Below are 23,360 nucleotides of genomic sequence, written 5' to 3' on the forward strand. Positions count from 1 at the left end.
TTCACAATAAAGAGCCCCTTATACTCCGCGTATACGTATTAAAGCTCGCTCTAGCTTCCGACTGTTTACTCGTAATTGTTTCGTGGGTTATGGATTTCATATCGTGTTAGTTTTTAATTTTTGGATTGATTTATATATAATATCGTAAGTTTATTTATTTATTGTATTATTATTTTAGTTTTATTATGCTTCGTTTAAACTTTATTTTTAAGAATAATAACTGTTGCGTTTGTTAGAGTAAAATCGACATTCTTGCCTGGATTTGTTTTAGCTATATTTTACTTTTAGAAGATAGATAAGATATTTGGATTTAAATTAAAATTAAAACAGCATAATCTAATTCTGAACGTTTTAATATAAATATAAGTTATATACTAGAAATATATGTTTACAGAAAACTATAAATAAGTTTTCCAAGTTTTTCCGTAAGCTAAGTGGGCGGTACTGATTAGCACCGCCTTTCCTCGCCATTGGCGCGCGCCGGCCACTCTGACGTCACAGCGTATGCGCATATATATGACACTAATTTCGACACACTACAATTAGAATGCAGCTAACGTGTAGAAGAAGTTTTTTTCATTTAGAAGCAATATTTTAAATATATATGTTTCAAATACTAGTTTGTATTAAAGTTTTAAAAATTACAGAAATAAAAACAGGAAAAAGCTGAATTTAATTATAAGTATTCCTAATATTAGTAAAGATTTCTATTCAAAGCATGGAACTTACATGATTTTGCAATAAAGTTCAATCATGCAGCAAATGAGTTAGCAAAATTATTATAAGTCAGCTTTCCTGGGAACTAAATTGAATGCCATCGTAGACACGAAAAGTTTACTTGTTACCTGAAAGTATAAAATTCCGTTAGTTTTAGTCCAACAATTGGGGCAGAGACATTTTTGCGCAAGAGCGGATCTAGATAGGCCTACTGGGGTCTCGCTGTAACACAAATTTCTAATCCATATACAAAATAGCTTTTCTTAGAGAATGCTTATATATTCTGCATAATAATTACACAAAATTTATCTTTGACTGCATGTCCCCTTGGCTTCGACATCCCACTTTGTGTTGAATAATAATTGAGTCTGGACATATTAATATAATTATCGGTTTAAGCGTGTTGTTCTTTTATCACTCACAAGGGAAATACTTCTAGTTACACCTACAATAGCCCAGGCTTCCTTCTCCTTCTTCTTCTTATGAAAACTAAATGCTTTTATAAGGTATTTTTGATACGGCTATAATATTCATTTTATTTAAAATAATAAAAAAAGGCATAGACTCATAACGTAACGTACTTATTTTTGAAACTTAGAAACAAACATTAAAGTAATTTTTTGTTTGCAGAGGCATTGATGGCAGAAAGATGGCATTAGTTATCCTAATCACAAGTTTGATATTAAATTAATGTTTTTAAATTAAATGCCCTTCAAAAACGAAACTTAGTTCAGTGAAACGATACACAGCTAACTTATTTCAAGATCCAAATTTAAATATATTAAGTATTTTGAGCAAAAAGTTAAAGCTCTTAAAATAATACATGTATTAAACCTCCTTATCGATTGTTATAATTAGGTACGTTATAATAAAATAAATTGCTGGCGTAGCACGAACATAGTTTGTTAGAGAATACTCACAAATTACCAGCTTTTTATTAAAACTTCAATTTGGTCAATTAGAACGTTCTAATTTTGTGCCCAATTCACGCAAGAAAACGCTAATTGATCTGTCAAGGTAGACGCGAGTACCATAACTGCCTTCGTCATACTTAGAACGTTTTAAATTAACTCGTCATATCAGATTATTTCAAATATTCTTTGCTGACTCATATAGAAGCTAATTTAATAAATTATTTACATAACTCGACGTTTTCAAAAAGTCACAGCAAGAAGCTCCAAGCGTTGATACCTATTATATAAATAAATGGCGTTTAATTAGTCCGTATGATTTTAATTCAAAACTATTATGACACTAACATAAACATGGATTCAAATTGATATTGGAATTATCGAAATAGAATAAAAGCCGCCAGTTTTTATCATTCGAGATATTCTTCATTTATTCCTAGACTTCTATATCTATTTACAGTTTTTTCCCGCCAGAGCAGAGACCTGTGCCACAAAGAATAAACTGGACCACAGACTATCGCACATATAGATGTCACCATAGAAATTTAGAGTGCAGAAGAACATTATATAGCTATCAAGGATTGTGAAAACACTACACTAATATAATAATTAATATTAACAAGACGTGTATTTACATTACTGACACACTCAACTTAAAGGTATCTATTTAAAAGCAATAAACTTGCGAATTTAATATTTACCACCAAGAAACACTACAGTGTTCACTGTTCTGTGATTTTTCGTATCATTTTGATTTTGAGAACGCCTAGACTGTTGATCCAAAATAATATTGAATAAATAAATTACTTTACCTTCCCTTGATTTATGCTCTGTACCTGCCAGAAAGGATGCAAATAATGGTATTTTATATACATATACATAAGGCGTAGATGGACTATGGTATAGACCAGGCATCAAAATTTAAATGTGTTAATGTGGTCCCTGTAGAGTGTAGATAATAATATTATGATGTGTTCAACTTTATCTGTGAAATTTGTTTACAAATTACAACAATAAAAACTAGATATTTTTTTTTTACTTTTTTATCGTTTAATGGTGTAAATATAGCAGATAATACTATAAATAGAATATACAATGAAAATCGCGGTCGAGGGTTGTGCTCACGGAGAGTTGGAAAAAATATACGAATGTGTTGAGACATTACAAGAAAGAGAAGGAATAAAAATAGATTTACTAATTTGTTGTGGCGATTTTCAATCAGTACGCAATAATGATGATTTACGAGCAATGGCAGTGCCTGAAAAGTACCACAATATTTGTACTTTTTACAAGTATGTACAATAGAGTATAGGTTAAAAATAGTAGTTTCTATGTAACATTTCACCAACATGTTATTGACTAAACGTTTGTTTCAGATATTACAGCGGAGAAAAGGTTGCTCCCATATTAACAATTTTTATAGGTGGAAACCATGAAGCGTCTAATTATTTACAGGAACTGCCATTTGGAGGATGGGTAGCTCCCAATATTTACTATTTAGGACGAGCTGGAGTTGTTCAATTTGGCAACTTAAGACTTGGAGGTAACAATACATGAGGCTTGTGCTGTAGAGATAATTAAAAAGTTACACATAAAGACTTCATATTAAACTGCCTTACTTACCACCTATAGACCAGAAATAGATTCAGGTAATAATCTATTTCTGGTCTGTATGTTACCAGTCATGCATTATTAAACATTCTTACAGGTTTATCAGGTATATTCAAGAATCATGATTATTTGCAAGGACTCTGGGAAAGCCCCCCATATACACCCAACTCATTACGCTCAGTTTACCATGTAAGATCTTTGGATGTATTTAGACTAAGTCAGTTGAAAGAAAAAGTTCATGTTATGTTGTCACATGACTGGCCAAGAGGAATAACTAATTATGGGGACAAGAATAACTTGTTAAGAAGAAAACCATTTTTCAGGTGAGATTGTAGTATAGTTTCCTTAAGAAGTATGTATTTTTAAATAATTATTCATTAGCTCATGATTTCCCAATATCAACAAATTTCAGAGAAGATATAGAATCTAATAAACTAGGCAGCCCTCCAGCAGAACAGTTGCTACATCAGGTGAAACCAGATTACTGGTTTGCAGCACATCTGCACTGTCAATTTGCTGCCTTAGTGAAGCATGATGACAGCAGTGAAACTAAATTCTTGGCCCTTGACAAATGTTTGCCAAAAAGGAGACATTTGCAAATCTTGGAATTGCCAGCTGAGTTTGATGGTGACAAACAGTTAAAACATGATCTAGAGTGGTTGGCTGTTTTAAAAAATACCAATCACCTATTATCTGTAAAAAATATTGATTGTCATCTACCAGGGCCTGGTTGTAATGAAAGGTAATATTATATTTATTAGTTGAAACTAGATTTTAGTAGTAAGATAAATCTACCAATATATTTAAGTATCACAAATATTTCTAAAATAGATACAATGAGCAAATTTTTGATATGCAATATGTATACTGTATAGAAGCACAAAAAATTACAAATAAATTATAGATTATATATTACTTTTTCTTTAATTATCAATATGGATAAACTATTTGTCCTGGGTTTAGAAAATTTGTCATCAACCATAACATGACACAAAATTGTTGAGTGCTTCTTTGAGCCTTCTTTATTTATACACATTTCCAACTAGCAAATTTTATTTTTTCTGCTTTAAGGTATGACTTTACACCAACACAAGAAGAAAAGGATATGGTCCTAAAACTTATGGGCTGTTTAACAATTTCCAATGATTCATTTGTTCAAACAGCCCCTACATATAGGCCTAACACTCCCAAGCGTGCACCATATGAAGCAATTCTTAACCCACAAACTGTCACACTATGTGATAAACTCTGTATTGATGATCCACTGCAAGTAGTTTTAGCAAGATCAGGCAGAACAATGAAGCAACCTGTCATTATTGAACATTCAGAAAGTATTGACGGTAATGAAGAAATACAAAAAACCCCAATTAAATGTTCACCCATGACATTACCAGCACCAGTTACACCATGTGAAAGTGAAGATTTATCGGAAACGGTTTCTGCTTTGAACTTTAGTAGAAATAGTTTTCTATCTGAGAGTGAAAATGTAACTTCAGAATGTGAAACTCCACCACAGACAAATAAAAAGGTTTTCAAGAGACGTAATTTGGCTATGTATACACCTGAGGATGTTGAAACCGGCAGCAATACATCAGGTTCACAGGTAGAGTCAGATAGTCCAAAATCATGTAAACTTGCATGTCGGACTAACCCCTTATAGTATATATATAACTGAATGGTCTGAGATACTTATAGTATAATAAATTGCAAATGCACTGTTAAAAATAAAACATGCATTAATTCAGTAGACACATACATACTCCATTTCACTATCAAAATATGAATTAAAATGCCATTTTGTAAAGAATAATTAATGAGTTTGTTTATGAATAGTATGTTTCTAAATGTTTAAATAAATTATTATTTACAGTACCTACATAATGCATTAGATAAAATTCTTTGATGTAAAAATTTGAGAAACAACAAAAAAAATTAATTTTAACAATAAAAATTTTTAATTAAAATAATAAGAAAAAATATTTTTAGCATGTCATAATATTATGAATTTTAAATGATGTAAATGTATAAAGTATATTTTATTAATGGATCATTTTAATATTTAAGGATTACTGTTTTTAAAATGGGACAATAGAAAAGAAAGCAATTAGTAACTGTATAATAATTTAAATGATAATTTTTATACTTAGACTAGCATATTGAAATATTATGTAATTTTTTATATGTATAAGATCATTTTAAATTTAAAAAATTGCTTGCATGTTTATGTAATGTGTACTTACAGTACAGAAAAATCATATTTTAATTTTTTAACATTGATCTAAGAAATTAGTGCAATTTTTTATTACTATAAGTAGTGGAATTTAATACTGTAATGATAATAAATATAGTACAACAGCAACAACTATTTTATTTCACATTTATTATTCCATAATACTCATAGTTGTCAAAACATTTATAACTGTTCATGGATAGAAAAGGTGTTACATAGGTTAAAACATGTAGGCCACATCAATTTTATTTGCTGTTTTTTTTATGAATATTTAAATAGAAATACCACACAATACTTTTAAGGTAAGATTTTGCTACTTACACTTATTCTATAACTTTTCAAAAGCTTCACATTAATTTATTGTTGGTACATTTCCAGAATCTATATTGCACTCTCTTAATGTGAAAGTATTTATTAGAGATAATATTATATGAGAAAAGTCTTAATTATATTACAATCACAAGATCTAACAGTAATAACTAGTTCTTAAATGTTTATACAAAAAACTTTTTTCTTGAAATAGTTGTACACTCATTATTGAACATGAGTTAATAAATGTTGCCTTAATTGTGGCATTGTTTTTGGTTCAAAATCACACTGATTGCATTTCAATGGTATTGACATAAAACTCTTGTGAGTTTCTGGAGACATTTTGTCTATTGATCCATCCTCCTTTAATTTATTAAGAACATCTGAAAAATGTATTTTATTATACAACCTAATTCTAATATAGAATAGATATTTAAAGTTTCTAATTGTTCATCAAATTTTATGATTAATTACTAACCTTTGTATGGTAGAAAGAATTTAGTTGTGAAACTATTCCAATGTATTCTTGTCTTCAAGCATGTTGAGATCATATCATTACTGATTATGTGCATGTGCATTCGTTGCATACTAGGAACTGCATGAAATCCACAATGGAGGAAAAAATCTGCATGCTCCTTTTGAATTTCTTTAAAAATTTGACCAAATTCTTCAATTAGAGGAATGTGTTCTTTACTTAGCTTGTAAATACTACTTATATCTTCGCGAGGCAGAACCAGGTAATGGATTTTAGCTTTGGGATACTTATCTCTTATAACAACGATGCGTTCGTTTTCTTTATAAATTGACTTGGGGTCTTTCATCGATTCTACTAATCCTAAAGACCAGAGTTGCTTCGGCTTCGATGTAACGTAATCTGACACGTTTTTACTACACTTGCTCATTTTTAGATTTCAGTTATTATTCTCAAACACTATTCTCGGTTAAGTCCGAGGATTAAATCAATAAAAGGTCCTTTTGTGATTTGGGTATTCAAGTTTATTTGTAGTAAGTGTGAAAGGAGAAACGCAGATCGATTCTCATTAATAATAATGAGTGTTGTGTTCTCATTACTTTATTTAAATTTTCTTATTATCAAAACAAGAAAAAAACAATACGCTCTCTTTTATCTATCACAAATTCACATCACCCGCCAATTGACATTTAGAATTTAGATGACGGTTTTGATTTTTGTCACTATTCAGTTTTCTGTCAAATGAGAACTGATATTTTTAATGTCACTGTCAATTCGTAAATCTTTACCACAATGGTTTATGGTACTAGAAAGATATTAATTAGAACCGAGGTTTATCACTCACGTATGTTATTCATTCTTGATTTAAGGGCGTTACGCATACAAGTCTTTTCTGGCATTATGAGAAATTTAATGAGACTTTTTATAGCTATGACTCCGGTTTTCGTATACATTACAGTTTTGACCCATTAGAGTCAGAGTCGTTTCTGAATTTTACCTTAAGTTGACCTAGTTGTTGTTTTTGTTAGTTGTTATTATTACTCTATTAACCAGTTTCTCTGGAGACATTTAAGAATAGGAAGATTTTAAGATCAACGGTGCGTTAAATTTGGTTTTTCAATTAAACTGCATAGAGTAGTCATCCAATTTTATTTTATTTAGTTCTTATGCACAGTAGTATATTATAAGAATAACAAAATGTCGGAATTAAAAAAAAACTGTTAATGTTTTTATAATAATTTATTATAATTTTTAGAGTTTTATTAGTATTTAAAATCAAAATACAAATATTTGATAATAAACTATGTGGCGCCATTGCCTACTTACAGGCTACAGCTAAATCTATAAACGTTCCAAAAACGTAAAACATTGTCATGACTGAAAAAAATTATTTGAACCATATGGTCGCTTCTGATTTTTCAGTCATAAGAATAAGATAAACTTATTTAAATAAATACTTAATCAAAATAAAGTAACTTTTTATACTACCAATCTTAAGAAATTACTTATTAACTTAATTTAAATGTTCCAAGCTTATTGTTTGGAAATTTTACTGTATTTCTTCTACAAAATTACAAGTTGTGTAGATATTAATACATCTAAATTTCAAACTTCTATTAAATTATTAATAGTCTCAAATCGTAAAGGTTTTATATAGATTCCAGCCACGCGGTTTGTTATATTTATTTATATTTATAGGTAACAGTATGTTATAATTTTTTTTATAAAATTTTATGAATAAGTAATACTGATGGGCTATATTTAAACTTGTTTTTGGGCAATAATAATAGTTTTTTGAACGCGTTTGACAAAGTATGTATTAATACATATAAATATATCTCATATATAAATCGCGTGTATGCAAATAAATCAAAATTTAAAACTAGTTAGTTCACCATTTAACTAAAGCCTCAGTGTCTTCATTACAACGAAGACAATTTACTTTACTTGTCTTTGTCAACATATTAATGTCTTTAGTTAAAACGGGCTGAGGTTCATTTTGTTTTTAATACTTTAAGTGAGAAGAATGAAATAATGGATTAGGCCGCATTTCTTAAAACTATTTCTATCTCTATGCTACGTATTTGGATTTGATCCTTATAAAGTAACATTCTGTAGCACGTATCACGAGGTATAGGTACACTCATTTTATTTTATCATTGCACAGTAGGCCGTCCCGTATATCCCGTGTCGGGGATCGAATGGTGAGCCAATTCTCGTAAAATCTGCTCGAAGCCTTTTCCTCTAGTCGGTAGGCTGCTGTTTTTCATCATTGTTGAATTTAATTTTGTTGCGAGGTAGCACATCTGTAAGGAATTACTCTTAATTTATAGAATTTTATGAACATGTTACAGTTTAATTAACAATTACATTGAAATTACAAAAAAGCATCAAAATTGTCTATGAAAAAAAGTCTATAAAATACTATAAAAATAAGGCACCGTTTTTTGGTATTAGTAACGGGTGGTAATGTATAAAATTATTTGCGTAGATGAGAGCAATTTAAAGTGATTTTATATTGTAATGTAATGTAATTTTCAACTCCAAATAGTTATACATAATAAAAAGTCTTACCAGCAATGCGGACATAAACAGCAGAGTGCCTAGTGCCACAGATATCATCATAGATGTCGCACAGGTTGCCTCTATCGGTGTTCTATGGAAGAGTTCTCCCGGCATAATTACTGAATATTCAAGATTCTCTTTGAAGCGAGTGAACGGTGTACTTCCATTGTCAGCGACCAGTGAGGCGCTGGTTATATTGTGTTCCACTGCACCCGCTAGCGATCTTTTGCGACGACCATGACCTAAGAAAAATTATAATGACTAATAAGTTGTTTTACTAATAAAAAATTATTTTGCAGTTTTTTTCGTATAAAGTAGTTAGAATAAATTTATATCCTAGTTCTAAATTAAATTGCCTGAGTTTTAAATTACTCATCGTTTAAATTCGTCAAAGCAAGACATACATTTCGTTGAATTTTGGTGTATTGTTAAGCATCGTGAACGTCGTAAGTAATAAAAAATAGGTTGGTAGGTAATAGGTAATAGGCTCTTACCTGAAGTTTCGTACAAATCCAGACAGTAGTCCGGTTGACAGTCAGCTGGTTCCATGCAAGCCTTAATCTGGGAGTGTATCCATAGAGTAGACCGTTCTTTCATTGACGCTAGGAGAAAAGCTTCGAAATCCAAAAAGACCTCGTTATGCCGCTCTCGGTAACGCGCTGGCTGGTGGGGGATGATTGACGCGAAGTCTCGGTTGCGACATCTAAGGATTTCAAAGGTCGTCGGATATTGGTTCTCATTTCCTGCCCAAAATATTTTTTCACGAGTAGGCTCATGGCCCATTCTATGTTTATAGATATATTGGAAAAATATTCATACAAAATATTTATTTACTTCCTAAAAAAATGTTTTACAAAAAGGATATCTTCAATAATTTAGCCATGATATTGAAATTAAAAAGTATTATATTTAATTTGTTTCGCAAAACTAACGAATTCGACGAGAGCGATTTATGTTATAAAATAAACATCGAGAAAATGAAAATAGAATTTAGACAATTTTATTCAGAAAAAATGTATAAGCCATTTTGATCTTACTCAAGTAGATGGCGTGAGTAGCAGTCAGAACCAATAAAGAAACACAACAGGTCTACTGTATACAATATTAATTAATTATTAATAAAAAATCAGATAATATATATTTATTAATTCTGATAAGCAAGTAACTTAAAAAATCTATATACAATCGTCGTTCGCTATTAAAAGTATGTTTGGCAAAATGGCGGTTACAATGTTGTAATAGTACTAGCACCTTTTTGTAGATGGCGCTGTATTACGTCAGAAACTAAAATTCGAAAAAAATAGGAAAATACCTAATTAAATAATAAATTCTTAAATTTTCTAATTATTTTTAGTATGTGTAAATACCACGTAAAATAAAAAAATGAATTATTCTATATTTAAAACAAGGGCAATTCACATTTCTAAAACGCGCTAACGAAATTTTTGTACGTATTAAGTATATGAATAAAACAGCTTGCTATACAACTGTACTCGCTTCGGCAGTACATATACTAAAATTGGAACGATACAGAGAAGATTAGCATGGCCCCTGCGCAAGGATGACACGCAAAATCGTGAAGCGTTCCACATTTTTTTGAGAGTTTAGTTTTAAAATATCATTAACTAACAATAAAGTATCGTATACTTTACTGAATATATATACATTGCTCTTAACTAATTGTGCTAATTAACTGGTACCAACAGATATTAAAACTTTCACTAACTGCTATGCGTTCTAAGTTCGCTCTTTCACATATATTTTTCATGCTTATATTTAATTGTTTAATAATTAAAATCCTTACCCATCCTTAACCAATAAGACAGCGCCGGCTGCGTGAGGTCTATCTGGGTCTGGGGACACAGCTACTTCTAATAGCTTTATGTGCCTCCATGCCGAATCAGGATTAATGCGCGCGCGTAGTTGGAGCTTTGTACCAATCGGAACTGCCTGGAAATAGGTAATTTGTAAGCCGAGTTAAGAAAATAATTTCCATATAAGTATATCGTTGTTTACCTGGTCGACAGGCATGTCTACTGAGTGATTGGAGTGTCGGGATAGAGGTGGTGCCTCTTTGTACAACGCTACTTCATACTCCAGCCTGCCAGGAGTCTCTTCAACCACCCCTGATACGCGGGCACCGTGTGGACTAAAATAAACAAAATACATGTTAAAGTTTTACTCTTGATCAACAGTTCAGACTTATACGAGTCTGGCTATTTATAGTTTTAGTAATTTTTTCCCACTTTGTTTCATTTAATAAAATATACATAAATACGTGTTTTTAATGTCTTTGAAAACGTAATATCTATCGGTTTATCTATCTAATATACACAGGTGGTGATAAACCCATAAATTTTACTCATTTCGGTGATTCTTAAGAGCGTTCGATTCATATCGTACACTACTTACAAACTACCGGCAAATCCTGCAGCTTTGTTCTCTATGATAGTTGGCTCTGGCGGCTTGCACATGATGATCAGCTCTTGATCTGACTGCATCACTACTCCGGGGAATTGAGGGAACCATACACGGACGTGAACGAAGCCCTGAAATAGTAAAATGGAGTAAAATATACATAACTTGGAATAGAGCACTTTTTGCCTCGCATACTCTTAATTACTTTTTTTTATAGAACAGGGGGCTAACGGGCAGGAGAAGACTTTTTTACTCTCTAAGACTTTGTAGTGCCACAAAGCTCAATTGTAATATAAGTTAATCGGAATTCTGGCTGGTTTCGATCAGTGGTGAGTGGATAGCGTCTGAAAGAAAGACGTAATCTTATCGAAACCTATAATGTCCTAACTAGCCACTATAATGTTCCAGGAATTGAGAATCTCTTCATTTAAGCGAGAACACTCTTGTAGAGGAGAACTTGTAGGTTACTTCTTTAAAACTGAAGACCCCTCAATATAATACAAATTCCCTAATAACTTTCTCTCAAACCAATCACTGGAAAGTTTAGTACACTCTCTTTGAACTCATTTAAAATAAGTTTGTTTATCTACATAATAATGTAATAATTATCCATGAAATAAGCAGAACTGTTCCCCCCAGGACTAGCTAAATCACACAAAGGTGACCGTCAATATTTATGTCAGCAAACTGAGGTAAGGTAAACGATTATGCCATATTACAGTGTTTAGTTGCACTGTTTTCACCTCGATTCTGTTACCGGTCTACATTGCGTTAATAATACACCATCTGTAGGCCACTGTATACTGTTATTTTAACGGCATTCCTCATTATGACACAACATGAGACGAGACATTTGACAATGGGGGGGTGTAGCCTAAACTTGGCTCGTTAAAGCGTGCAGTCTGCGAAACGTGTACAATGTTTTGAAAGGGAATCTTCTTCGGTCAGCCTCAAATATTTACTTGCAAGAAGCTTGTACTTGAAAATTAGGGGCCGTTAATACGTGAGAACGTGTGTTTGTGTTTCTTATTTGGTGATAACGTCAACAGTAATTATGTATATACATATATATTACCCACGTTGTCTATGCTTGAAAACAAAATGCATTTTCGAGGATTTCTACAATCAAATAATAAGTTTTTGTACTATTTTAGAGAGCTTTGCTTACTTTTCACTTCTATAACCTTGACAGTCCCAACAAAAATGCTATAAAATTAATAATAATAATAGCTAATCGTTTCCCTTAAAAAATATGTTTAGTTAAAAGAGAAAGTACACTAGGATTTGTCGTTGGCTAATGATACTAGTGTTACGAGGAATGAAAATAAGTACTGTGAATATGTTCGGAAGTTGCTAAAGGTTGAATCGATACTGTAAATTTTGTTTTTAAGTGGTTAAAGATGAAAGGGCCTCTAAAAGAGAAAAAGCGTTGTCTTACAAAGATGTTTTTGTGAAACAAGTTAAGGACACTTTCATTATATCTTGTATATGTTTTTTTCTACATACTATATATATATAGTTTTTACAATATCTTAACCTAAAAAGTTTAAAAGTTTTGTCCCTGTGGCAATGGCACGCCAGTTCTTCTCTTCCGTTCTACGCCCTTGATAATGAGAACTGGCAGTAAATCTAAAATTACAAGCATTCAATGTATTTTTATTTTTTGACATTCATACGTGTACATTGTGTTACCTACATGAATGAATGATGTTTGACTTTGACTAATGCTTTTTCTTGCTGTATTTCGATACAATATTGTTATTTGTCTTCCTCACATTCAAATATTGGAGTAATTGTGAGTTTCTTGATATAAAAATATCACTTAAAAGTACCGTACTTACATTCCGTTTTAGCACTCCACATTTTGTAAAGTCGGCGATCCGTAATCTATAGAGTAATCCTGTGGGGTCCTCCGGTTCAGGACGAATCTGGCACATGGGGTCAGCCACGGGGTCTGTCGCTCTATCGTCAGCGAATAGGGGTGCTCCGCGAAACCCCTCGGGCTTCCGAAGTAAGGCTGTGACCGAGTCACGGATCCCTGAGCCGGTACTTGCGAATGTACACTGTATGTCTGTTACTGTAAATAATTGATTAAATTATGGTTAATATTCCCAGGAACGTTCGCGAAAGTAGAAAACCACGTTTTCTAATTGTATCTGTATTAAGAACTGCTATAAATTATAAATCCTAAACCAATCTAGATATAGTATATATAGATATCGTATATATAGATATAGTATATATAGATATCGTATATATAGATATAGTATATTTCTTTTACTCGCTCCTATCGTTTCTCGTTAATATGATTTTTTTACTTAGCCTAGCTTAATAGTAGCGACATACTATCAGTGGAACATTTTGCTATTCTACCTTAAGTACTAAATTAAACTGAATTTTTATATGTATATTTCCAATATTTATCGCCGTTAAAACCCTCTTTAGAGTGAGGGAATAAATAAATACTGGCCTGGAAAAAGTACTAAAATTGGTCTTGCCTATTTCGAGTTTTGACTTTTGGGCTTATATTTTACGTTTCATTTCTATTTATATAGATTTTGGTCTAGATTTTATAATTAAAAACGTCCTACAGCTTCGAATTGCAAGGAATTAGGCTGAACACCTGTTTTTTTTCAATACAGAATGAAATGAACAGACAACAATGTTTTCTGCAGGTACAATATTTTTCAGCCGAAATTCGAACCCGTACTGGGTTATACTGGGTAAGCTATATGCGATAATAAGCCGGTAAGTACATGTAGTTAATGCTTAACCTTACCATCATAGTCCTGACCAGATGCACTCCCAATCTGAAACAAAGCCCATTCAAATATTAAAGGAAATGAAGAAACACATTGTTTACCGTAATACCTCTTTAATTGATTAGCATTACCAAGATTTTATCTAACGTTAACGTAGTATATGGTTTAATTAATAAACACCATTAAATTCACGCTTGTTAAATATCCAATAGATTAAGTAATAAAAATTGGGCCATGAACAAACACGCACTAAGCTATCATGTGTAAAATATTGTCTATATTTAATGGGCAAGGTGGTAAAAACCGTGGATAAGGTTTTAAAACATTTTAGATTATTTATTACAGACTATAGAACCAATACAAATTATTATCTTTGGTTTTAGGTTCTCGCCAAAACGCTTCTCTTGCCATCATTGCCAGTAAATAAAAATTAACCATTATAACGGGAATAATTTCATGCAGGCTAACTCCATAATTTATTAAAATGTCTTTATAAAACAATGTAAACGAGAATCTCGAAAATAAAGTTCTAGACTTAAATAAATTAGATACATACTTAGGAACAACTGATATTATAGGTTTTGATATCTTTACTAATTATACATTTATAATAAGTATTGTTAGCCTAGTAGCTACAGCGTGCGACTTTCATCTCTGAGGTCGTAGATTCGATCTCCGGCTATGCACCAATGGAAAGTCCAAAAATGAGGATTGCCTATTAGATTAACAAATCATCATGAAACAGATACTATCTGAGACCCAAGCCTAAATAGGTCTAGCGCCTAGCATGATACCTAGCAATCAGATCCGTTCGACAATTAAAACTTTGCCATTGTAATTAATAATGCAAGGATTGGAAATCATTATGTTTTAGTTGAATTTTTATTAGATGTGTAGTAGGTACCAAGAAATTAGAGAAAATAAAGACAAACATTACAAAACAGTACAACTGGCGGCCTTATAGCTAAAGAGCATTAAAAAGTAAATATGTAAGTATGCTTTCGTTTCATTAATGCGTAAATACGTCCCTATCGATGCTGGAACACTAATCTGTTGCAGAACCAATTTCAGCCGCCCGCGTCCGTGAAAAAAAGTATATGCGACTATACCAATTCGTATAGTCAAACTATATCAAAAGTCAGGTTTTTTCCGTGCGACTTCTGATTATTAAATTAATTTAATTTAATTAAAAAAAACAGTCTTCATTTTAGCATTCTGTGTTTGTATTAAGTTCTATTTTAAACTAGTGTTTTTTTAATTCAGCTCTGATTCGTGTTAAGTTGTGATTAAGTGTTATGCAAATTTTCAGACGAGCAAACGGTTATTCCTAAAACTGTGTTACTCTGCTTATAAGGCGTGAAGAGGTCAACAATCAAGGCTAGAAAATTGATTACAGATGAAATTTTGCAGGGCAAAATTCATTAAATAGGAAAACTAATTAATTCGGGCATCCTTATATGTTTTTGTGAGAACTTTATTGAATGATGTAAAATTGTATTTGCAGATATTTTTAAATGTGGCTTACAGGATAAAAGCGAATATTCGTATATCCAGGCAATTAATCGAAAGGGCAATAGAGCACTAGAAAGATTAGATTAGAAAATTTTTATATATTGAGAAAAATCTCCCCGCTTGTGCCCTTGTACGATTCAAATGCTCAAAATCCCTCGAAATCCAATACATTTAACGTACGGGACACCTTCTAAGATTCGACTGCAGGATTAGTGCGCTCATCGGTTTTTTGCTAAAAACGAATTTTTTATGTACGTCTATAATTAAGAGAATGTCTAATCTACTTCGAGAAATCTACCAAGTTGCCTATAAAAATTTGGCCGCTAGTATTTTTAACGAAATTATTTTTAATTTATTTATTAATTATATATCAAATTGAAGCAAATTTTTTTCTATAAATTATCGTTTATGGGCGCCTAGCGCTGGCCGCAAATAAGGGTTACCTGCTGTTGCTGGATCTAACACTAAGATCGATATACTGGTCTTATGCATTTAGTACCTGGATGACCGAGCTTTTTTTTTTAAATTGTGTTTTTTGCAAATTATATTTAAGTACGAATTACTTAAATATAATTTCTAATACTAATAAAATGATGAAATATAAATATAACTATCGAATGAAGATAATTATACTCATATTTAAGTTTTTATTTAATTGACACCTTTGAACGAGCAATTCTGTTTGTTGATAATACATGAATAAAATAATATTTTCTAGAAATTCCTGGCTAGATCGATTTATCGCCGCCGAAACCCCCCATATACTTAATTTCATGAAAATCGTTCGAGCCGATTCCGAGATTCCAATTATATATAGTTTGTGTGTGTATATATATATATATAAGAATTGCCCTTTTAAAGATATAAGATAATATTATCTTACCACCTATAATCCGGTAACAATAGTAATAATTAACAATTTATTGCCCATTAGTCGTATTAAAAACATTCATTTATACGCAATATGAGCCATATAATGTCAATATTTTAGTTTTCCACAGATACAGTCTACTTCCTTTTAAGAACGTTCGCGGTACGGTGCGATACAGTTACAGTGTAATCATCAAAAATCGATTTGTTACCAATCGAGATCAACTAATCGCTGAGACAGCGGTATTGTTCTATCGTAATCGCTCTAGAGTTTATGGAAACGGTAAGCCGATTCAACGAATTAAGATTAAGTAGGTATATATACAGAATTCTGTATATATATCTACTGAATCTTATTATTATATAGTATTTGTTATTATATATTATTATAGTATTTGTTACGCTTAGAGAAGTGTTGGCCTAACGGAACCCCTTCAACGTGCGACTCTCATCTTTAAGGCCGTAAGCTCGATCCGGCTGTGTAGCATATACGTAAACGAAAATATATAATAATTTTTTTTATTAAAACTTCGTCACAATATAAAAACTGAAAATAATTAAATGAAAAATAAGGACCGCTGGCGGCCTTATCGCTCTCAATCGATCTCTTCCAGGCAGTGGTTGCCGCTTGAAAGCGAGCGTGAGTAAAGAAAAAAAAAATTAAATTACAGAGGTAGGCAAGAAGTGCAAAAATGCATATTACATATAGTTATTAAGAAGCACTAAACAGGAACAAAAATAAACTACACTGATACTGGATAGGTATGTGAAAACAAAGAGTAATAAGTGCACATGAATCACGAAAATCTAATCCAAGATCAGTCTCACGCCTGTTAGTAGTTAGTACGAAAGTTATAACGGATAACGATATATAAGGGATACGATGTGCAAAGGTAATGTTTGTACAGAAGAAATTAAAAGGAAGATAGAGAAGGAGCTTAGCGAATAGGGATGGGAAGTGAATTCCATAGCTAACATCGTGAAGTAACCGGCTCGCCTTAGACGAGAGGCCTTTGGCTTAGGAGGCTAATCACCTACTCGTCGATTAGATTGACAAATGATCATGAAACAGATACAGACCTAAGTTATATCACCACTGATTTAATTTTTTTTAAAGAAAACTCTTTTTTAACGGATTAAAGTTATGTATTCGACGTTTTAAATAATTATAACTTTACAATAATACATAACTTCAATTCATTAAAAAACTGTCTTTAAATGTGTAAAAGTTATGTTAATAAAAGACAATATATTAGTTTCTTTTGTTACGCTTGAACGAAAGCTTTAATTTTGTAGAAGAAAAGTCCCATTAAAATGTGTAATTGTAATTTGTCGTAGATGTCGTGAGTTTTCTTCCAACAAAGTCGTCATTATTTACTTAAAGACAGTATCACTTCCGAGTTTTTATACAGTTATTCCCACGTTGCTTTAACATTTTCCCAGTTATAGTCTCAGTTGTCACTTAATTGCAACGATTACGGCTTAATTATGTTTTTTATTAACATCGTAAACTTGCTTAATCTGTGAAAATTTATGTATTAATTAGTTTACTATAGTTTAAGGTTAATATGCCCAATAAAATACGTTAAGCTGAATTTGGGACTGCCATTATTATTTTTTTCCTTCGTGCACTTTACTTTCAGGAACTTTATTATTTACGAACTTAATTTAAGCTCAGATGCGCTCAGAATGTGTGTTTTGAATGGCATTTGCAGTAAATATAATAATGAGATGAATTCTTGAAGGCAAACCATTAAATAATTGCATACCTACTTTAAAAATTTATTAAAACAATTCGTGCGCGGGTTCGCCATGATAAGCAACCTCGCACAACGAGTGTATGTCTTGTATATCTAAGTCTATATAGTATATCTTGTAGTCGTATGCCTATTATAGTGCATACTAACTTCATCTTAGAACAACTTGGATCTATGAAAAATATATAATATCTAAAAATATGTACACAAAATAAAAAAACGCACCCCAGGCTGTAAGTCTTGTTCTATGAACATATAAATGACAATTTAAAAAATACCAATGGCGCTGCAACCCCCAACCTAGTCTTAGCCTCAGATTTCTGTATTTTTTTAAATAGCAAAAACTAAACACTCAACATTACAACAAAACCTTGAACACTATACTAGAAAATTCCATTAAAATATGAATTTTATAATCCTATGGAATTTACCTTAGAATATATTGGTTTTACCGTTAATAATAAGACGATGTAAATATGATGGGCAGTTGAAGAACAGTTGTGTTTTTTCGCAGCGTCATTACCACCAGTGTATTGACGGCGCGTGCGCTAACGCATTCCACAGGCCGCCACAATAAAACCATTATTAAGCTGTGCTTTACATTATTGCTTCTCGTTTATATTTACGTTGCATTCTTTAGTTTTGAAATGATTTTTGATATGTATGGTATACTTAACATCTAAGTGTATTTTTTACAATTTCCCAATAAAATTAATGTAAAAATATTTTTATTATATGACGTTATAAAAAAATGATCAATCACAACGGACTACGAGTCATTTAAAAAACGACGACAATTGTCAATTGTCAAATGGGCTTTCTGGAAACGAACGTCTTAATCACTACATAGTATAAAACAAAGTCGCTTTCTCTGTCCCTATGTCCCTTTGTATGCTTAAATCTTTGAAATTACGCAACGGATTTTGATGCGGTATTTTGAAATAGATAGAGTCAAGAGGAAGGTTTATATCTATAATAACATCCATTAAATAGTGGAGAAGTACTGTTATTTTTGAGGTTTCTAATGTGGTGTCGTAAATAATTACATTTTTTCCGCTTACATTGCAAACGCAGGCTGAACCCTACGAGTTTTATCAAAATAATGTACTAAGTATTGTACACATTGAAAAGTTCTACAGAAAAGTCCGTGATGGTATATGTCTATCTTTTATGGATAACCCACAATAGCTTTTTTTTGTCATTTACTTTTTACGACAAATAATGGCTAATTTTCGAAGCGATTTTAACCAATACAGCATTAATCCTTAACCAATTAAATACCTTGAATACATTGTTAATTTAATATAGATCTATACAGCCCATTACAGCTTATTTAGCAGCGATCGAACGCGTATATTATCGGAGCTTTCCAGCGACGGAAATAACAATACATAATAAAAACCTGCTTTTCATCAGCATTGCACCCGTGCGAAGCTGGGGCGGGTCACTAGTCATGCATAAGACGGTTGCTAGGATAATATTTTCATAGTCCGGACATAAAATGTAGGCAAAGTGTGAGTGCCAAATGCAAAATACGTTTTGACATAATAAAACTGATACTTCACTCTATCAACTCATCTAATAGATAAAGTGTAGCTGGCTTAACGTTACAAAGCGAACTCTTCAAGTCAGACAAAATAATGTAAATCTCCTTATAAAAAATTAATTAAAACGCAATCATAGCCGTAACAGTGATGCATTTCGTCATTGCATGCTTCATCAATCTAGTATTTGTTAGCGTACATTATATCTCTACTTTTGTAATTTTATCTGGATTTTACATTTATATTATCTAATTTACAGATTAAAGATCTTCCTCATTTCTACTTTGACACATATACTGAAACGAAAAACGATTCTTGTATGTAAAAAGTAGTGTGTTATCTCACAATTTAGCTATATAATTGTAAAAAGAAATTTCCGGTACAGTCGCCATAGGGAGCGTCTGATCCAAGAAATTCAGTTGTTCTTTCAGTTACTTCGTAAACGAAAATGTACGCTATTTGATGAACGAAGAGTGCTGAACATAAAATACCATAATCACACACTAAAGTCTGTAATAAGGGACATTATTTATTCTAATTAGGCTATAAATTAATGTTTCTTTGCATAATAGATTAACTATTACGATAAAAAGTAGCTAATATACTTTGTTTCTGAACTCGATACAAGGCGCACTAGTTAAAGAGACTTGGCGCGAACATACAGCAGATGTTCATTTAGAATACCTATTTTTTATACCTATTCCCTAACTTTAGATATACTATACTTTATATATATAGATCTTCTGTGCGTATGTAGTTAGACTTCTAAACGGCTGAAATTTTTGAGTGCGGTCAAGTGAGATTGGCGAGATTGGCTTAGTTTTACAATTAGACAGGACAATGTCTTATGTCTGTAAGATGCGCTAGATACCTATAATCTTCTTGATCTTTATGGCGACGTTCTGAATTTCACACCAATTATTAGTGATCGCTTTTTCTAATATCTGAATGCTCTTTAGTACGAATAAATCGATTAAGACCGGTTCAATGACGCTCGGTCATTTAAAGCAAAAAATCCATAATTCATTTGATGAGAAAACTTCAAACCGGAACCTCATAGAGTCATGCTTCAGCGAGAGCTTGTAGTTATTTATATATATTAGAAAATTTTATTCATAACTGTATTATGGTTAGTAATATACACAACAATGAAATCTATATTTTTATATTATGTACTTCATTTATTGCATTTTAGGAAGATTTACAGTATTTTAACAGAATACAAATTATGATTACAATAAAAAAAACAGTACCAATTACAAATATCCACTTTGTTTATAAATTATACATAAAAACAATTGTACGATAGATATATCTAAAGATGGAATACCTAATACAAAAGGATTCCAAAATTTACGTAAAAAATTACATTTAACAAAGTAATACCTAATTCGGCTGTGTTGTGCGATGGTGTGTCAGTCACCTATGTGTGATTCATCGCTATAGATACTTTTAATATTACATTTCTAAAATTTACGAAACAAAACATTTAAAGCAAGTGTTTTGTTTATGAAACAGTCTCTTAAACAAAAGTAAATACGGGAAGGTCCAAACAATTGGTAAAAAACCCTTTTTTGAGTATTACGCTCTGTGATCGTTGCTTGAACACTAATGGTATGTTGAAGAGATGAATAGGGCTTCTAATTAAAATTTTAGTGCTAGCTAGAACTTTTTTGCAAGTAAACTGAAAAGGGGTAATACTTTGCAAATATTTAACCTTTCATATGTATACAAGGAAAAATTAAATTTTAAATAACTGCTTACAATGAGAGTCATGACAGCAAAGTGGTTTAACGTGTACCTCTCAACCAAGAATGATTTAATAGGCTCAAGGAATAAACATTGCGACATCTTTTACTCAAAAATTCGATTTGAAGCACGGAAACCTAAATATCTCGTTAAGAGATTGCCCCATACATACATACTTTTATGGTAACAGTTACACATTCACTGAGTTTTATAAAATTAAAAACAAATTAGCACAATATTTATTACTCTAATAAAAGTATAACTTTATCATAGAAAACGTTCCAAGTAAGCTCGTACATAGATTTTTTCGTTCGTTGCAATTTACGGAGCGTGAAATCTAATAACTTAAATGCTTTCAATCACGTGTTCACAATGCTATTTTACAGTTGTTCAATAATTTAAGAATAACTAAAAGATTTACCGTAGTAATAAACAATATCAAAAACGTTAATAAATGTATATTTTAATGCTTAAGCTTACTTGTACTTAGTGTCAAAAATTTTCTTTTTTTATTAATGAAACCTTTTGTTGTTTATTTTATGTTTTATTTTTAAAAGTTAACTTAGTATTGAAGTATAGAAATTCGGCTATTTTTACAATTTTTATGATCGAATTAAAGAAGTGCAGAACATATAAAATGTCAATAATTACAGTTCACGATATTATAAAAACAAGCAAATTGAGTTCACCGGACGACTAAAATCATAGAAAATAATTAGATTAAACGAAATAATTTTTCATTCATGTTCCAAATTAAGTTCCGTAGTTTTTCCTTTGGTTCGTTAATTATATTACGTAAGTAAGCACGATATGCAGGATGGTCAAAATGTACCGTTGCTATGAAAGGAATTTAGTTTATTTTGAATTTAACTTTTACTTGATGAATTCACAGATTATTTTGGAATTTTTTGCGCTTAACTGAGAAATATTTGCACTATAAAGTATGCTAATTTAAGCTTTCCCTTAGCGGTTAAACTTAAACGAATCTCATTTATGTTCCATTTGCGTAAGATTAATGATATTCCTCGTAAGTAGGTAATGAAAATAGTAAATGTAAGGTTTTATGAAAACTGTAATTCTAGGCTTTATTGCCTTATTACAGTATTTTTTTTACTTAATTAATAATATTTATTTTTTAGTTCTTATCGGTTTTATTATTTATATTTATTTTTTAGTTCTAATCGGCAGTATTATTAGTATTTATATTTAAGTTCTTTAAGATAACAATATTTGTACGACACATATTAACACAGACTTATAAATTTGACGATGACAGTGACATTTATGTGTCTACGCATCGTCATTTTTATAAGTTAACGTAAGTATGTTTTGACGAAAATTGAACTCAGATCTATCAGTTATATGTATACGTCTATCACTAAGTTACTGAGACAGTAATAATAAGACTTAGTATTTAATGTAATTTATAAAGCTTCTAGATACTTAAGTTGCAAACTTTAATTCAAAATATCCTTGCAAATTCAAATAGTAAAACCAGAAAAATCACTAAATGAGAATCTCGTATGCTAACCGCAACTTAATGTTCAAAAATTGCAATTACAAACACTGATAAAATAAAAAATAAAAAAATATTAATAAATAAAACTAGTCACAGCAAAATAAAAAAAAAGGTACATACCAAAAAGATAAGCACGAGAGCGCAGCCTCCGGCACTCGTCATGCTTGCAGTCTGCCACACTTGAGCGCGGAGCCAACCGTTACTACTATCTGCCCCGATTACTCTGCTACCACGAAAAACAACTAAAGCAGTTAAAAAAACAATCACCAAAACGCACTATCACGTATTGCAAGCTCTCCGAAGCTTTGGAAGCGTTATGCGCCTGCGACGTCTGATGCCGGGACTGCACACTGCACAGTGAGCCACTCTCCAACGGTTATGGATGGGGGGTATCACCACCTGTACCCTACCGTT

At 31.5% G+C, this 23,360-nt stretch overlaps 3 protein-coding genes and 1 non-coding gene across 4 annotated transcripts; 2 read left to right on the plus strand and 2 right to left on the minus strand.

Annotated features, from left to right (window-relative positions):
• The first annotated feature begins 2,604 nt into the window (after window positions 1-2,604).
• Window positions 2,605-5,221, plus strand: LOC111003737 (lariat debranching enzyme). The gene is made up of 5 exons (XM_022274402.2): window positions 2,605-2,920; window positions 3,005-3,171; window positions 3,337-3,562; window positions 3,652-3,981; window positions 4,311-5,221. Exons 1-5 carry the CDS (start codon window positions 2,724-2,726, stop codon window positions 4,897-4,899), a joined length of 1,509 nt encoding a protein of 502 aa, XP_022130094.1. The 5' UTR covers window positions 2,605-2,723; the 3' UTR covers window positions 4,900-5,221.
• A 381-nt stretch (window positions 5,222-5,602) lies between these two features.
• Window positions 5,603-6,934, minus strand: LOC111003738 (aprataxin). The gene is made up of 2 exons (XM_022274403.2): window positions 6,257-6,934; window positions 5,603-6,161 (listed from the first exon to the last, which is right to left on the minus strand). The coding sequence occupies exons 1-2, from the start codon at window positions 6,678-6,680 to the stop codon at window positions 6,004-6,006; spliced, it is 582 nt and encodes a 193-aa protein (XP_022130095.1). The 5' UTR covers window positions 6,681-6,934; the 3' UTR covers window positions 5,603-6,003.
• A 564-nt stretch (window positions 6,935-7,498) lies between these two features.
• Window positions 7,499-23,360, minus strand: LOC111003746. The gene is made up of 9 exons (XM_022274411.2): window positions 23,067-23,360; window positions 14,013-14,043; window positions 13,075-13,310; window positions 11,228-11,364; window positions 10,832-10,964; window positions 10,620-10,765; window positions 9,310-9,518; window positions 8,825-9,057; window positions 7,499-8,556 (listed from the first exon to the last, which is right to left on the minus strand). Exons 1-9 carry the CDS (start codon window positions 23,106-23,108, stop codon window positions 8,407-8,409), a joined length of 1,317 nt encoding a protein of 438 aa, XP_022130103.2. The 5' UTR covers window positions 23,109-23,360; the 3' UTR covers window positions 7,499-8,406.
• LOC123689677 lies at window positions 10,305-10,411 on the plus strand. The gene has a single exon (XR_006750589.1). It is a non-coding gene; the product is annotated as a U6 spliceosomal RNA (small nuclear RNA).

Source organism: Pieris rapae, chromosome 13, assembly GCF_905147795.1.
Source record: "Pieris rapae chromosome 13, ilPieRapa1.1, whole genome shotgun sequence".
Lineage (NCBI taxonomy): Eukaryota > Metazoa > Arthropoda > Insecta > Lepidoptera > Pieridae > Pieris > Pieris rapae.

Excerpts from the sequence above, each read along its gene's own strand:
- LOC111003737 (XM_022274402.2), top strand. The coding sequence starts at position 2,724 with ATGAAAATCGCGGTCGAGGGTTGTGCTCACGGAGAGTTGGAAAAAATA. Across the intron at positions 2,921-3,004 it reads AATATTTGTACTTTTTACAA|ATATTACAGCGGAGAAAAGG; the intron begins GTATGTACAATA and ends CGTTTGTTTCAG. Across the intron at positions 3,172-3,336 it reads TGGCAACTTAAGACTTGGAG|GTTTATCAGGTATATTCAAG; the intron begins GTAACAATACAT and ends ACATTCTTACAG.
- LOC111003738 (XM_022274403.2), bottom strand. The coding sequence starts at position 6,680 with ATGAGCAAGTGTAGTAAAAACGTGTCAGATTACGTTACATCGAAGCCG. Across the intron at positions 6,162-6,256 it reads ATTCTTTCTACCATACAAAG|ATGTTCTTAATAAATTAAAG; the intron begins GTTAGTAATTAA and ends TACATTTTTCAG.
- LOC111003746 (XM_022274411.2), bottom strand. The coding sequence starts at position 23,108 with ATGACGAGTGCCGGAGGCTGCGCTCTCGTGCTTATCTTTTTG. Across the intron at positions 13,311-14,012 it reads ATCTGGTCAGGACTATGATG|TAACAGACATACAGTGTACA; the intron begins GTAAGGTTAAGC and ends AATTATTTACAG. Across the intron at positions 9,058-9,309 it reads GGATTTGTACGAAACTTCAG|GTCATGGTCGTCGCAAAAGA; the intron begins GTAAGAGCCTAT and ends AATTTTTCTTAG.